This window comes from Cydia amplana, chromosome 27 (genome assembly GCF_948474715.1).
Source record: "Cydia amplana chromosome 27, ilCydAmpl1.1, whole genome shotgun sequence".
In the NCBI taxonomy this organism is placed as follows: domain Eukaryota; kingdom Metazoa; phylum Arthropoda; class Insecta; order Lepidoptera; family Tortricidae; genus Cydia; species Cydia amplana.
The window spans coordinates 7,692,662-7,704,814 of NC_086095.1; the positions used below are offsets into that span (position 1 = coordinate 7,692,662).

Below are 12,153 nucleotides of genomic sequence, written 5' to 3' on the forward strand. Positions count from 1 at the left end.
GGGGTGGTAGTTTTAAATAAAATTTGAACCCTATACAAACCTTCAACCGTTTTTTAACCGTTTTAAGGGATGAATCTTTATAAACGCTGAAATTACTTTTCTTGTGTTCTAATAATATGGCTTTGTACAAAGACTCAAGTCCCGCACTCTCAAAAATATTTGATTTCCATACAAACTTTCAACCCCCTTTTCACCACCTCAGGAGATGAATTTTAAAAAACGCTTAAAAGTAGTTTCCTTCTCTTTTAATGAAATAACTTTTCACGAAGTTTCAAGTTCCTAGCTTTAAATCAAATTTGAACCCTATAGAAACTTTCATCCCCTTTTGGGCCCTTTTAGGGGATTCGTTTTTAAAAACGTTGAAAACACTTTTCTCGTATTCTAAAAATATGTCATTATAGAAAGATTCAAGTCCCGCACTTAAAAAAATGTTTGACCTCCATACAAATTTTCAACCCCTTTTTCACCACCGTAAAGGATGAATTTTGAAAAACGCTGAAATTGGTTTTCTTATCTTTTAATGAAATAACTTTTTGCGAAGTTACAAATTCGTAGCTTAAAATAAAATGTAAACCCTTTTCTTTCAACCCCGTTTTAACCCTTTTAAGGGACGAATTTTAAAAAACGCTGAAATAACTTTTCTTGCGTTCTAATAATATGGCTTTATACAAAGATTCAAGTCCCGCGCTCAAAAAAATGTTTGATATCCATACAAACTTTCAACCCCTTTTTCACCACCTTAGGGGATGAATTTTCAAAAACGCTGAAATTAGTTTTCGTGTATTTTAATAATATATCTTTTTACGAAGTTTCAATTTCCTAGCTCAAAATAAAACTTGAACCCCATACAAACTTTCATCCCCTTTTTAACCCCCTTAGGGGTTGAATTTCTCAAAATCGCTTCTTAGCTCTTATACATTTTATAAATGCAACCTAGTGTCCAAATTTCTACTTTCTAGCGTTTGTAGTTTCGGCTCTGCGTTGATGAGTCAGTCAGTCAGTCAGTCAGTCAATCAGTCAGGACACGTGCATTTATATATATAGAATAAAATATGTATTTTTTTTAAAGCGAAACCTATAAACCTAGAATATATTATGCTGAAGCGATCGACATCAAAATCAGAGTGGTTTGTTAAGATTAGTTAGTGGAAACCGTTTTCTCCCGAAATGGAAATTGTATCAAACATGTACCTATTATTGTCAGTAGCTATTCATCCCTCTTAATATGTACCTACTTTAGAAAGAACCTTGAGCCTTAGGGCCGATACAGACGGAATGCAACCCGACTGCAATTTGTATGGAAACTGCAAGTCGACTCGACTGCGCGCCAACTGCAATGTCGGCGTGCAGTTCCCATATGTACAAGTTGCAGTCCGTCTGTATCGGCCCCTAGGCGGGTTATATGCATGCTATTATATTGCACACTACGCGGTTAGTGTAGCCGTAGGTGATTATATGTATTGTGAAACTTATTTACCTACTTCGTATTTGTTTCCACTAACTAATCTTAACAAACCACTCTGATTTTGATGTCGATCGCTTCAGCATAATATATTCTAGGTTTATAGGTTTCGCTTTAAAAAAAATACATATTTTATTATATTATATTTTTTATTGCAAATTTTGAGGAAAGGAAAACCTATAAACGGTTTTCCAGTTTTATAAGAATTTTTGCTTGAAACCCTCGCAACGGTCAAGATTCCATTTTTCGATAAAATAAAACATTGCATAAGTAGGTAAGTACTTCAAATGTCGATGAAATATCATGTGTAAAAAAGTTTCGATAAAATGAATATTCGATGTTTTAAGCTTTCGACAAAACGCATTGTCGGTGAAATGATATTTCGATGAATGGTACCTTCGATTGATCAAGCTTTCGTCTAAAAGTAGATTCGATAAAAGGTCTTCGACGAAACAACTATCGGCAAAACATCTTTCGAAATGGCGTAGGTAACCCCTCTTTGGCGTATATTTAGGTGTTAATAGAGACTGTAAGAAGTGTAAGAAGCTTTGGCAATAAATGTGCAGAAAAAATACCGAAAACATTTCATGGGAACTTAGCAATTTTAGAAAATTCTCTTTCGCACAAGTATATCTTCGAACAGGTTATAGTCGTTCGATTTGTAGCTGGTCCCGAACGGCTAATCCTTTGTCTAATTGTTCAGTAAAACCGCACGCACGTTCTACTGCTATATTATAATACAGTCAGACAAATCTGCAAATTCCTGCCATTCGTTTCATGATCTGCAGGACAGGATGTTTTGTCTAAAAATTATATATTTATTTAACGACTGGTCTGGCCTAGTGGGTAGTGACCCTGCCTGTAAAGCCGCGGTCCTGGGTTCGAATCCCGGTATAAGGGCATTTATTTGTGTGATGAGCACAGATATTTGTTCCCGAGTCTTGGGTGTTTTCTATGTAGGTATTTATGTATTTTTGTCTGAGTACCCACAACACAAGCCTTCTTGAGCTTACTGTGGGACCAGTGGGACTTAGTAAATCTGTGTAAGAATGTCCTATAATATTTATTTATTAAAAATATTTATCTTATTTTATTTATTTTCCAGGAGGGTGAATGCGGTGCCCACATCACGAATATAAAAGAGGCGTGGAACGGAGACGTGTACTGTTCGGTACCGCAACAGATCGGCAGCCGGGAGATCAAACAATCTATGAAGCTTATAGTTGCACGTAAGTTACTAATTGTTACTAAGAAGTACCTATCATAATTACACTTTAAAACAAAGAAAATAACACCAGCTTACATAAAACTAACACAATGTTACATTTTGTAACACAATGTTACATTTTGTAACACAATGTTACATTTTGTAACACAATGTTACATTTTGTAACATTATGTTACATTAGCGTAACACAATATTACATAAAAGAGGCATGGAACGGAGACATGTTTTGCTCGGTACTCGGTTCTATAATAGATTGGCAGTCGGGAAATCAAACAATCTATGAAACTTACAGTTGCTCGTAAGCTACAAATTGTTACTAAGAAGTACCTATTATAATCGCCTAAAACTTATCTGCTTTGCCTAAAGGTTGACTGGTAGAGAATGCCTTATGGCATTAAGTTCGCCTTTTGTACAGTGTGTTTTTTATGTGCAATAAAGATTAAATAAATAAATAATTACACATTAAAACAAAGAAAATAACACTAGCTTACATAAAATAACACAATGTTACATTTTGTAATATTATGTTACATTACATTACCGTAACTCAATATTACATAAAAGAGCCATGGAACGGAGACGTCTACTGTTCGGTGCCACAACAGATCGGCAGCCGGGAAATCAAACAACCTATAAACCTTATAGTTGCACGTACCTAAGTTATAAATAGAATAATACTTTAAAAAATTTAATTAAAAATTGAATAAAAGATCACTAGCTTACTAAACTGAATGTATGAATCCGCCATTTTGAAAATACACTATCTGTAGGCGATAGTTCCTTATTTCATGTCTAATGTAAGTTTAGGTATAATCTTAAATTTATTTCTAGTATTAAGAAATCCAAAGATTTCTTTACAATGTAAACTATATGTAGTTTCAAAAAATCCCTGGCTACTCATTATGTCATTGTATTAGTCATAATTTTAATTAATAAGGTTTATTTTGTGCATACTAACTCCATCTGTTGAGTCTAACACACTTTATTGTGAATATTTAAAAATAAAGTCACAGAGGGCGCTGGCGTGTATACTTAACCTAAAACATATTGCGAATGTACCGTTACCTATCTGCTCACCACGCGACACGCGAGCACTCTCTCATATTTTCACTTCAAAAACCTAGTTTTTATCCATCTTCCACCTGCGTACCCTACAATAAGCTGGTCTTCAAACCGGATCTCATGTGAACAGTGCCAATTAATGTTTTTAACGCCACCGAAGATGGTAATTACTCGCCGGCAAAAAGAAATGGCCGAAGCGAAGGCGAACTCGGTACCGCCGCCTACAGCCGACGTGTTACCTGGAACTTCTAACTCCAAAAAGGAAGTCAAGACCTCTGCACCCTCTGTTGCAAGCAGTAGAAGATCTACAGCATCCTCCATAGCAAGGCGTAAACAGCTGGAGTTGCAAGCAGCAGAGGAAAAGGCTCGAATCCAGATGGAGTTGATCGACAAACGCCTAGAAGCTGAAATTGCCGCCGCCGAGGCCGAAGATCAAGAAAAGTTTGACGTCGCTAGTTTAAGTGAAGTGAACCAAGATCGAGTGTCGGACTGGTTGACCCAGCAACAGTATGCCGCCGAGCACCGCCCACCTGTGCCCCCCGAGCCGGTCGCGCAAGTTTCCGATCGTGCAGCACCAGCACAGCATGTGGACACCGCTAGCAGCATCATGGAGTTGGCGAATGCCCTAAAGAACATGATGGGCCAATCATCGTCGCATCGCGAGGAACGTCTACTCAGCCGTTTGGCCACTCCGCGCGACCTACCTATATTTAGCGGAGACAGTCTAGAATGGCTGCATTTTAAAAATGCCTACGATGAATCATTATCGTCGTGCAAATACTCAGAATACGAGACTCTGTCCAGACTTCGACGAGCACTGCGAGGCGAAGCCAAAGAAGCTGTCACCGACCTACTGATTGGCAACACCTCATCCAAGGATATCATGGATGCTCTCGAACTTAAATACGGACGAGCAGAAACTATTATTTGCAACATAACTGCACAATTACGTAAGTTGCACCCGTTACCTACGCATTATCAGCAAGATTTAGTTAACTTCGCCACAAAAGTAAACAACTGCGTTGCAACTATACGTGCATTAAAACAAAGTGATCATTTACGCAATCCTGAGCTCGCGTCCGCTATTACAAGCAAATTACCGAGCACACTTTTGGGAAAGTGGACTGAATACGCTTACGAGAAGATTCTAGCAGGAGAATCCAAACTAGAATTGCTGGCACAATTTCTGAAGAAAGAAGCCAACATGACCCTGGTCACCGGAGCTGTGCAGCCGCGAGAAGTGAAAAAGCCAGCACCGACCGAGCCCCATTTTAAACGCGACAAAAACGATGACAGAAGTCGTTATACGCACCACGTACTTGCTACAGTTGCTACCAGTACCAGTACACGAACTAATCATATTTCGTGCTCATTTTGTAAGAAAGGCGTACATTCACTACCAGACTGTCGCGTATTTAAACGTGCGATGCGCAGAGATAAATGGAAATTTGTTAAAACACAAAGATTGTGCTTCAAATGTTTAACCGCACGCCACGATATAGACATCTGTGATGCACCTGACTGCGACATAGAGGAATGCGGACTAAAACATCACCGCTTACTTCATTGGAAACAAGCTACATCTACGAGTACATTATCATCGGACTCCGCGACTCCCGTGAGCAACGAGCAACCGAGCACGCCGCTCCCGCCGGACCCGCCGCTTGCTCAACCGCGCCGCGCTGCCAGTGACGCCGCCGATGCTACGATCGCTCACGTCGCGACGCCCAACGATGTGACGGCCGACTCGAACGAGAACGTGTTATTAAAAGTAGTCCCAGTGAAATTGTATGGACCCCGTGGTGAAATACAGACTTATGCGTTACTTGACGATTGCGCTGCCGTTTCGATGTTGGACTCTAGTCTAGCCGATGAACTTGGTCTACAAAGTGAGCGTCCTAGTGCGATAAGATTCGTTGACGCGTTCGGGATTGAAGTATATCAATCTGACGCGCCTAAAGTTCGCGCCAAAATATGTGGACTGGACAATACCTTTTACGATATAAGTTTGCGTAAAAGTTCGAAATTAAATATACCACCGCAAAATTTATCCGCCGTTAATCAAATTTCGTGCAACAAGTTAGCTGGAATAAAAAATATTGTTTGTAAAAAACGTGTTGTGCCTCGCTTGCTTATAGGTGAAGATAACTATTATCTAATAGCACCGCTCGAGATCATTCATGGTGGCAGAAATGCTCCATATGGAACCCGCTGTCGGCTGGGATGGTGCATCCACGGCTACTGCAGTCGCGCTCACTCCTCCGCGTCTCAGGTAAGTCACAGTGTTTGCCATCTCGCTCACTCTTATGATGGGATCGACAGTACTACTAATCTTGATACCAGTGCACTTAATGACCTAATTTAGCAGTCGTATTGCCTAGACTCCATAGGAGTTTCGACCTTATGTCGCGAGAATAAGGCACATCTGCGTGCTATTCAGATTTTAGACGAAACTGCACGCTTGATTGATAACCGATGGGAAGTAGGTTTGCCATTTAAACAGGATAACTTTACTATGCCCGATACTTATAACTATGCATTATCTCGCATGCAATCTTTGTTACGTAAATTTGAATATGATCCTGTTTACGCTAATAGGTATGCTCAGGAAATAAATAAGTTATTATCCGAGGGGTATGCGCGTGAGTTGCAGGAAAACGAACTCTCAGTCAATCACGTATGGTACATTTCACATTTTGGTGTACAAAACGTAAACAAACCCGGTAAATTAAGATTGGTTTTTGATTCAAGCGCACGCGCTAGGAATAACATGTGTTTGAATGATTATCTATTGACCGGGCCTGATTTATATAACTCGCTTTTAGGTATAATGTTGAGATTACGCGAGAAGGAGTTCATCATTATTGGTGATATTAAGGACATGTTTTTACGTATTAAAATTCGTCCCGAAGATCAACATGTTTTTCGATTTCTATGGCAAGCGTCAGCCAGTGATCCGATCAAAACATATGTAATGCAAAGTCTTATTTTCGGTGCAAATTGCGCGCCCTTTATCGCGCAACATATAAAAAATAAAAATGCGCTTAAATACGAAGACCAGTATCCCGAAGCTGTTCAAGTGATTATAAACTCGCATTATATGGACGATTGTTATTATTCCACAGATAGTGAGGAAAATGCTATTCAATTAATTAAAGATATTACGTACGTACATAGCATGGGCGGCTTCGAGATACGTGGTTGGTCTAGCAACAGCAAAACGGTTTTGAACGCGTTACCGGCCACGGCGCTGGCTCAGTCAGCTGTTCAGTTCAAGGACGGAGCTACGAATATGACTGAGCGCGCTCTCGGTTTAATGTGGCATCCTGCCGACGACACCTTTAGCGTAAAAGTGTCGACTGGGCAGATCTCGTCCGAGATTTCAAATGGAAGCGTTCCGCCTACAAAGGCTAAAATGCTAAGCATTATTATGTCAATTTATGACTTACATGGTTTTCTCACACCATTTGTTATAAAAGCTAAAATTTTATTTCAAGACGTACATCGAAGCGGAGTCGACTGGAAGTGCCACATCCGGCCTGAAGAACATACTCGTTGGAAGGTTTGGCTCGACGAGTTGAAACAGCTGGAGTCGCTGCGTATACCGCGCTGGTACCTGCGCGCCGGCACCTGGACGCCGTGCTATGACTCACCGTCTACGTCTGCGTCTTGCGAGAAGATACTAGATATACAGATGCACATTTTTTGTGACGCATCAATTAAAGCCTACGCCACGGTAATATATTGGCGTTTTACGCGTGCTGATGGTTTCGTACTCGTTTGTTTGGCTGCTAGTAAAAGCCGCGTAAGTCCTTTACGTCCGATTTCGGTCCCGAGACTCGAACTTCAGGGATGTCTGCTTGGGACACGGCTGGCAAAGACCGTTGGCACTGAGCAAAATAATCTGGTGCCAAGTAAGCGATATTTTTGGACGGATTCCAGTACTGTCTTACAGTGGGTAAGAAGTGACCCCAGGAGCTACAAGCCTTACGTTGCTCATAGGCTTGGGGAGATCGATGAGCTGACTAATGTCAATGAATGGCATTACGTGCCATCTCGTTTGAACATAGCTGATATTGCTACCAAGACGGATAGCCCTCCGCTGAACTACGGTGACGCCTGGTTTCAAGGTCCTGCATTCCTGCGTCAACCCGAAGATCAGTGGCCAAAAGACTTGAAGAACGCGAAGATCGTCGAGGAGGCTACCTGTGAAAAAAGAAGTATTAATGTGGTTAGTACACTTGAAATACACTCACCTGTACCCGATGAAGGACGTTTCTCCAGCTGGATCCGACTCGTACGCACCGCTGCAAGAGTTTTATATTTTATAAAAATATGTAGACAGAAGTGTCAAGAAAGAAAACTAAATCAAGGAAGAAAGAAGAATGAAAAGAATAAAGACACAATACAGCTCGATTCTGCAATGATGAAGAGGGCAGAAAAACATATAATAAAAAAGTGTCAAAGTGATACCTTTGCTGCCGAGATTGCCTGTGTAACACAGGGTAAACCACTGCCGTCAAACAGTCGTCTACTAAAAGTGACTCCATATTTAGACGACGATGGAATCCTTCGTGTTGGCGGCCGCATAGATCAAACTGCAGGGGTAGAACTGTCAACTACACGTCCACCAATCTTGGATGGAAAACACAGAACCACTCGGTTATTGGTTGAATACTACCACAGACGTGCCATGCACGTGGCGAATGAACATGTCGTCAACGAATTACGTCAGTCTTATTGGATCGTAAATCTGCGTCCGACTGTACGCAGCGTCGCCGCGCAGTGTTTGTTTTGCCGCTACCGACGCGCTCGACCGCAGCCTCAGAGAATGGGTGATTTACCTGCCGCGCGTTTACAGTACAGTCGAAGGCCTTTTTCATACACAGGGGTTGATTTTTTCGGCCCTATGGAGACGACCATTGGTCGAGGAAGACAGAAAAGATATGGCATGCTCTTTACATGTCTCACTGTGCGAGCCATTCACATTGAGATCACAGAATCACTGAGTACGGACTCTGCAATTATGGCGCTCATACGTATGTCTGCTCGCCGTGGCACCCCGCTGGTTCTATTTTCAGATAATGGTACAAATCTGCGGGGAGCCAACAACGAGCTGAAGACGAGTCTTCAGCAACTGAACGTAGAAAAACTGCGCGAAGATGGAGCCGTCAGAGGGATTGAATGGAGATTCATCCCTCCCGGAGCCCCTGAAATGGGCGGCGCATGGGAGCGCATGGTCCGTACAGTTAAGACGGCGCTCAAGGTCGTCATGAAGGAGCGCGCACCACATCCTGAAACCTTATCCACGTTGATGGCAGAAGTGGAGGCTCTCGTAAACAGCCGTCCTATCACACACGTGTCGACGGATCCCGGTTACCCCGAAGCGTTGACGCCTAACCATTTTTTGATTGGCAGTTCATCTACTGGAGCTCCTATCGGTAAGTACGACGACTCTGACCTTTGCCTCCGCAAAAGGTGGCGCGTAGCTCAGCGTCTTACAGATATGTTTTGGGCTAGGTGGATAAAAGAATATTTACCTACGCTTTTACCTCGTCAAAAATGGACTAGGGAATCTAGATCGTTAAAAGTAGGAGATTATGTAGTACTGGTCGATCCCAATTTAGAGCGCGGCTCCTGGCGACACGGTGTAGTGAGCGCGGCGCACGCTGGCCGTGACGGCCGCATTCGAGTGGTAGATGTGCGCACACGCTTAGGTCAATTGCGCAGACCTGCCACACGCGTCGCATTACTGTCCCCAGTTGATGGCTAGTGCTTATCAGCACTAAGGGGCGGGGATGTAGGCGATAGTTCCTTATTTCATGTCTAATGTAAGTTTAGGTATAATCTTAAATTTATTTCTAGTATTAAGAAATCCAAAGATTTCTTTACAATGTAAACTATATGTAGTTTCAAAAAATCCCTGGCTACTCATTATGTCATTGTATTAGTCATAATTTTAATTAATAAGGTTTATTTTGTGCATACTAACTCCATCTGTTGAGTCTAACACACTTTATTGTGAATATTTAAAAATAAAGTCACAGAGGGCGCTGGCGTGTATACTTAACCTAAAACATATTGCGAATGTACCGTTACCTATCTGCTCACCACGCGACACGCGAGCACTCTCTCATATTTTCACTTCAAAAACCTAGTTTTTATCCATCTTCCACCTGCGTACCCTACACTATCCAAAAATTGAATCGTATAATCTATGTATGAAGCTGTATTTTCACGTAAGAAGTTTCATTGATGTTACGGAAAAGTAACATATTTTTACATAAATATTACAAAAATTAATACAATGTTACATAAATGTAGCACAATGTTACAATAACAAAAAAATCAATGATAATCAAAATATGTTTGTCTTTTTTTTCAGGACCCCCTGGCAACCCCGAGTTAATAGTGTCGCCGCCACAGAACGAGCTGAAAGAGGGAGAGACCATCCGGGCGATATGCAGGGTGCCGCGCGGCCGCCCCGCTGCCAACATCACCTGGCATTTAGGTATGTAGCAGGGATGTTGCGGATGCAGATTTTTTGACATCCGCGGATGCGGATGCGGATGCGGATTTTTAAAGGCTCACATCCGCGGATGCGGATGCGGATGCGGATGTCAAGATTAGGAACTTAGAAAACGTCAAATATTACATTTTTAGTATTTTTTTATTAAAAAAAACCAAACGTTTAGTATTTGAGCAAGAATATAGGTGCGTTATATTTAATAAACAGTAACTTCGCCGACTTTTCTGGATCTAGACGATTTCGTTATAGGTAATGACGAAATTACCTAGCACTTACGCCGCCGCTAAGACGTTCCTGTACCGACTTGTTCGACATCCGCATCCGCATAAGCTCCGCATCGATTTTATGCGGATGCGGATGTTGAAAATAATGCGGATGTTCCGCGGTTGCGGATGCGGATGCGGATGTTCGCAACATCCCTGGTATGTAGTAGACATGTTCGCGAGTGAGTGATTTAAGTGAGCTATATCTTTAGATTGAACTCACTCACTCTTCAACTCACTGATGATTTAACTCGCTCAGTAGTGTTGAGTCGCTCACTCGTGAGGCACCTCATTTGTACCACTCATTTTGTTAATTTGTCGCAGTACTTCGTACCGCAAAAATGTCTTACTTCACTCCTCTATTCATTTTACTTGATTCTAAAATTATCTTTCTCCTAAAAGTTCTATTCTTAACCTCCAGAATTGCACTCCAATTAAATGTTACTATTTATTTATTTATAAAGGAAGTGATGAATACATAAATATGTATATACATTAAATATTTTTGTCGCCGTTGGAATTAATGGAATAGTCGACGCTGAAAATATGCTAGTACCTCACCTCATTTGAAGTAAGACATTGTAACACCTCATTTTAGAAAATGAGGTACTCATACAAACTCATTTTAAATTGATGTCCTACCCATCACTATCGCTCAGTCGCTCGTCTATCTCAGTGTTCCTTGCACGCTCCTTCCCACTCATGATTCGAATGAACCGGCCGAGCGAGTGAGACGATGCGAATAGGTTTCGCAGCGGTTCGGAAGAACTCGGAGGTAGTCGGGAAAACATGGCGGGATCGTATCGCGTGATTCGCCATCTTGGTCGCATCTCATAGTATGTAGTTAGATCAATTCGGTTGCGGTCATTGCGGTTTAAGAGGAATTTCCTCCCGCGGACGCTCCGGCTGTGGAATGAGCTCCCTTCCGAGGTTCTCCCGTGGGTTTATAGTCTACAGTATGGGGTTCTTCAAAAAAGGAGTGTACAGGTTTTTAAAAAGTCGCGGCAACGCTCATGTACACCACACACAAATTATTTTTTCCGTTGTGGAATAATATTACATGCTTCATTCTTATTATTACGCTATCTTTCTTTTTCCGTCGGGGGTAAAATATTAGTAACACCAAATTCACGTTAAAATTAAACGAATTATTTATTCACTGTGAGATTAACTGGAGAGAGAGATTCCTCATAGGGATATAACTTCTTTTTCACTTCTCATGCTCAGAAAGTGCACCTTTATGTCGTGCGTAGACGACATAAAGCTGCTTATTATGTTTTAGAGCATAAAGTAAAATCATCTATTGCGACCCTTATTGACCTAGCAATAAAGTCCAAAATCTGCCATACAAACTGCCAGCCTTGCCGGCGCGCCCGCGCCCGACCGGCGTTTTCTTTAGTCTTGAATAAATACGGGAAAATAACCTAAAATATTGGATATTTTTGTATGTATATTTTCCTCGCAATCGAAGTGAAAAGCAGATTGTACAACAAGGGCATAAATGTGATAAATGTCCATTTTTACCCTCGTCTACTATTTTGGTCTTCGCTTCGCTCAGACCAAAAAATTGCCTCGGGTAAAAATGGGTCACTTTATGCCCTTGTTGTAC

The 12,153-nt window shown here is 41.5% G+C and overlaps 1 protein-coding gene across 4 annotated transcripts in view; it reads left to right on the plus strand.

Moving 5' to 3' along the window:
• LOC134660564 (fasciclin-3) overlaps positions 1 to 12,153 on the plus strand; it is a 219,973-nt gene that overhangs the window by 190,486 nt on the left and 17,334 nt on the right. For all 4 annotated transcript variants that reach the window (XM_063516337.1, XM_063516336.1, XM_063516338.1 and 1 more), the window contains exons 5-6: positions 2,568 to 2,691; positions 10,138 to 10,263. In XM_063516337.1, coding sequence (XP_063372407.1) covers positions 2,568 to 2,691; positions 10,138 to 10,263 — 250 coding nt within the window. The remainder of the gene's footprint in view (positions 1 to 2,567; positions 2,692 to 10,137; positions 10,264 to 12,153) is intronic.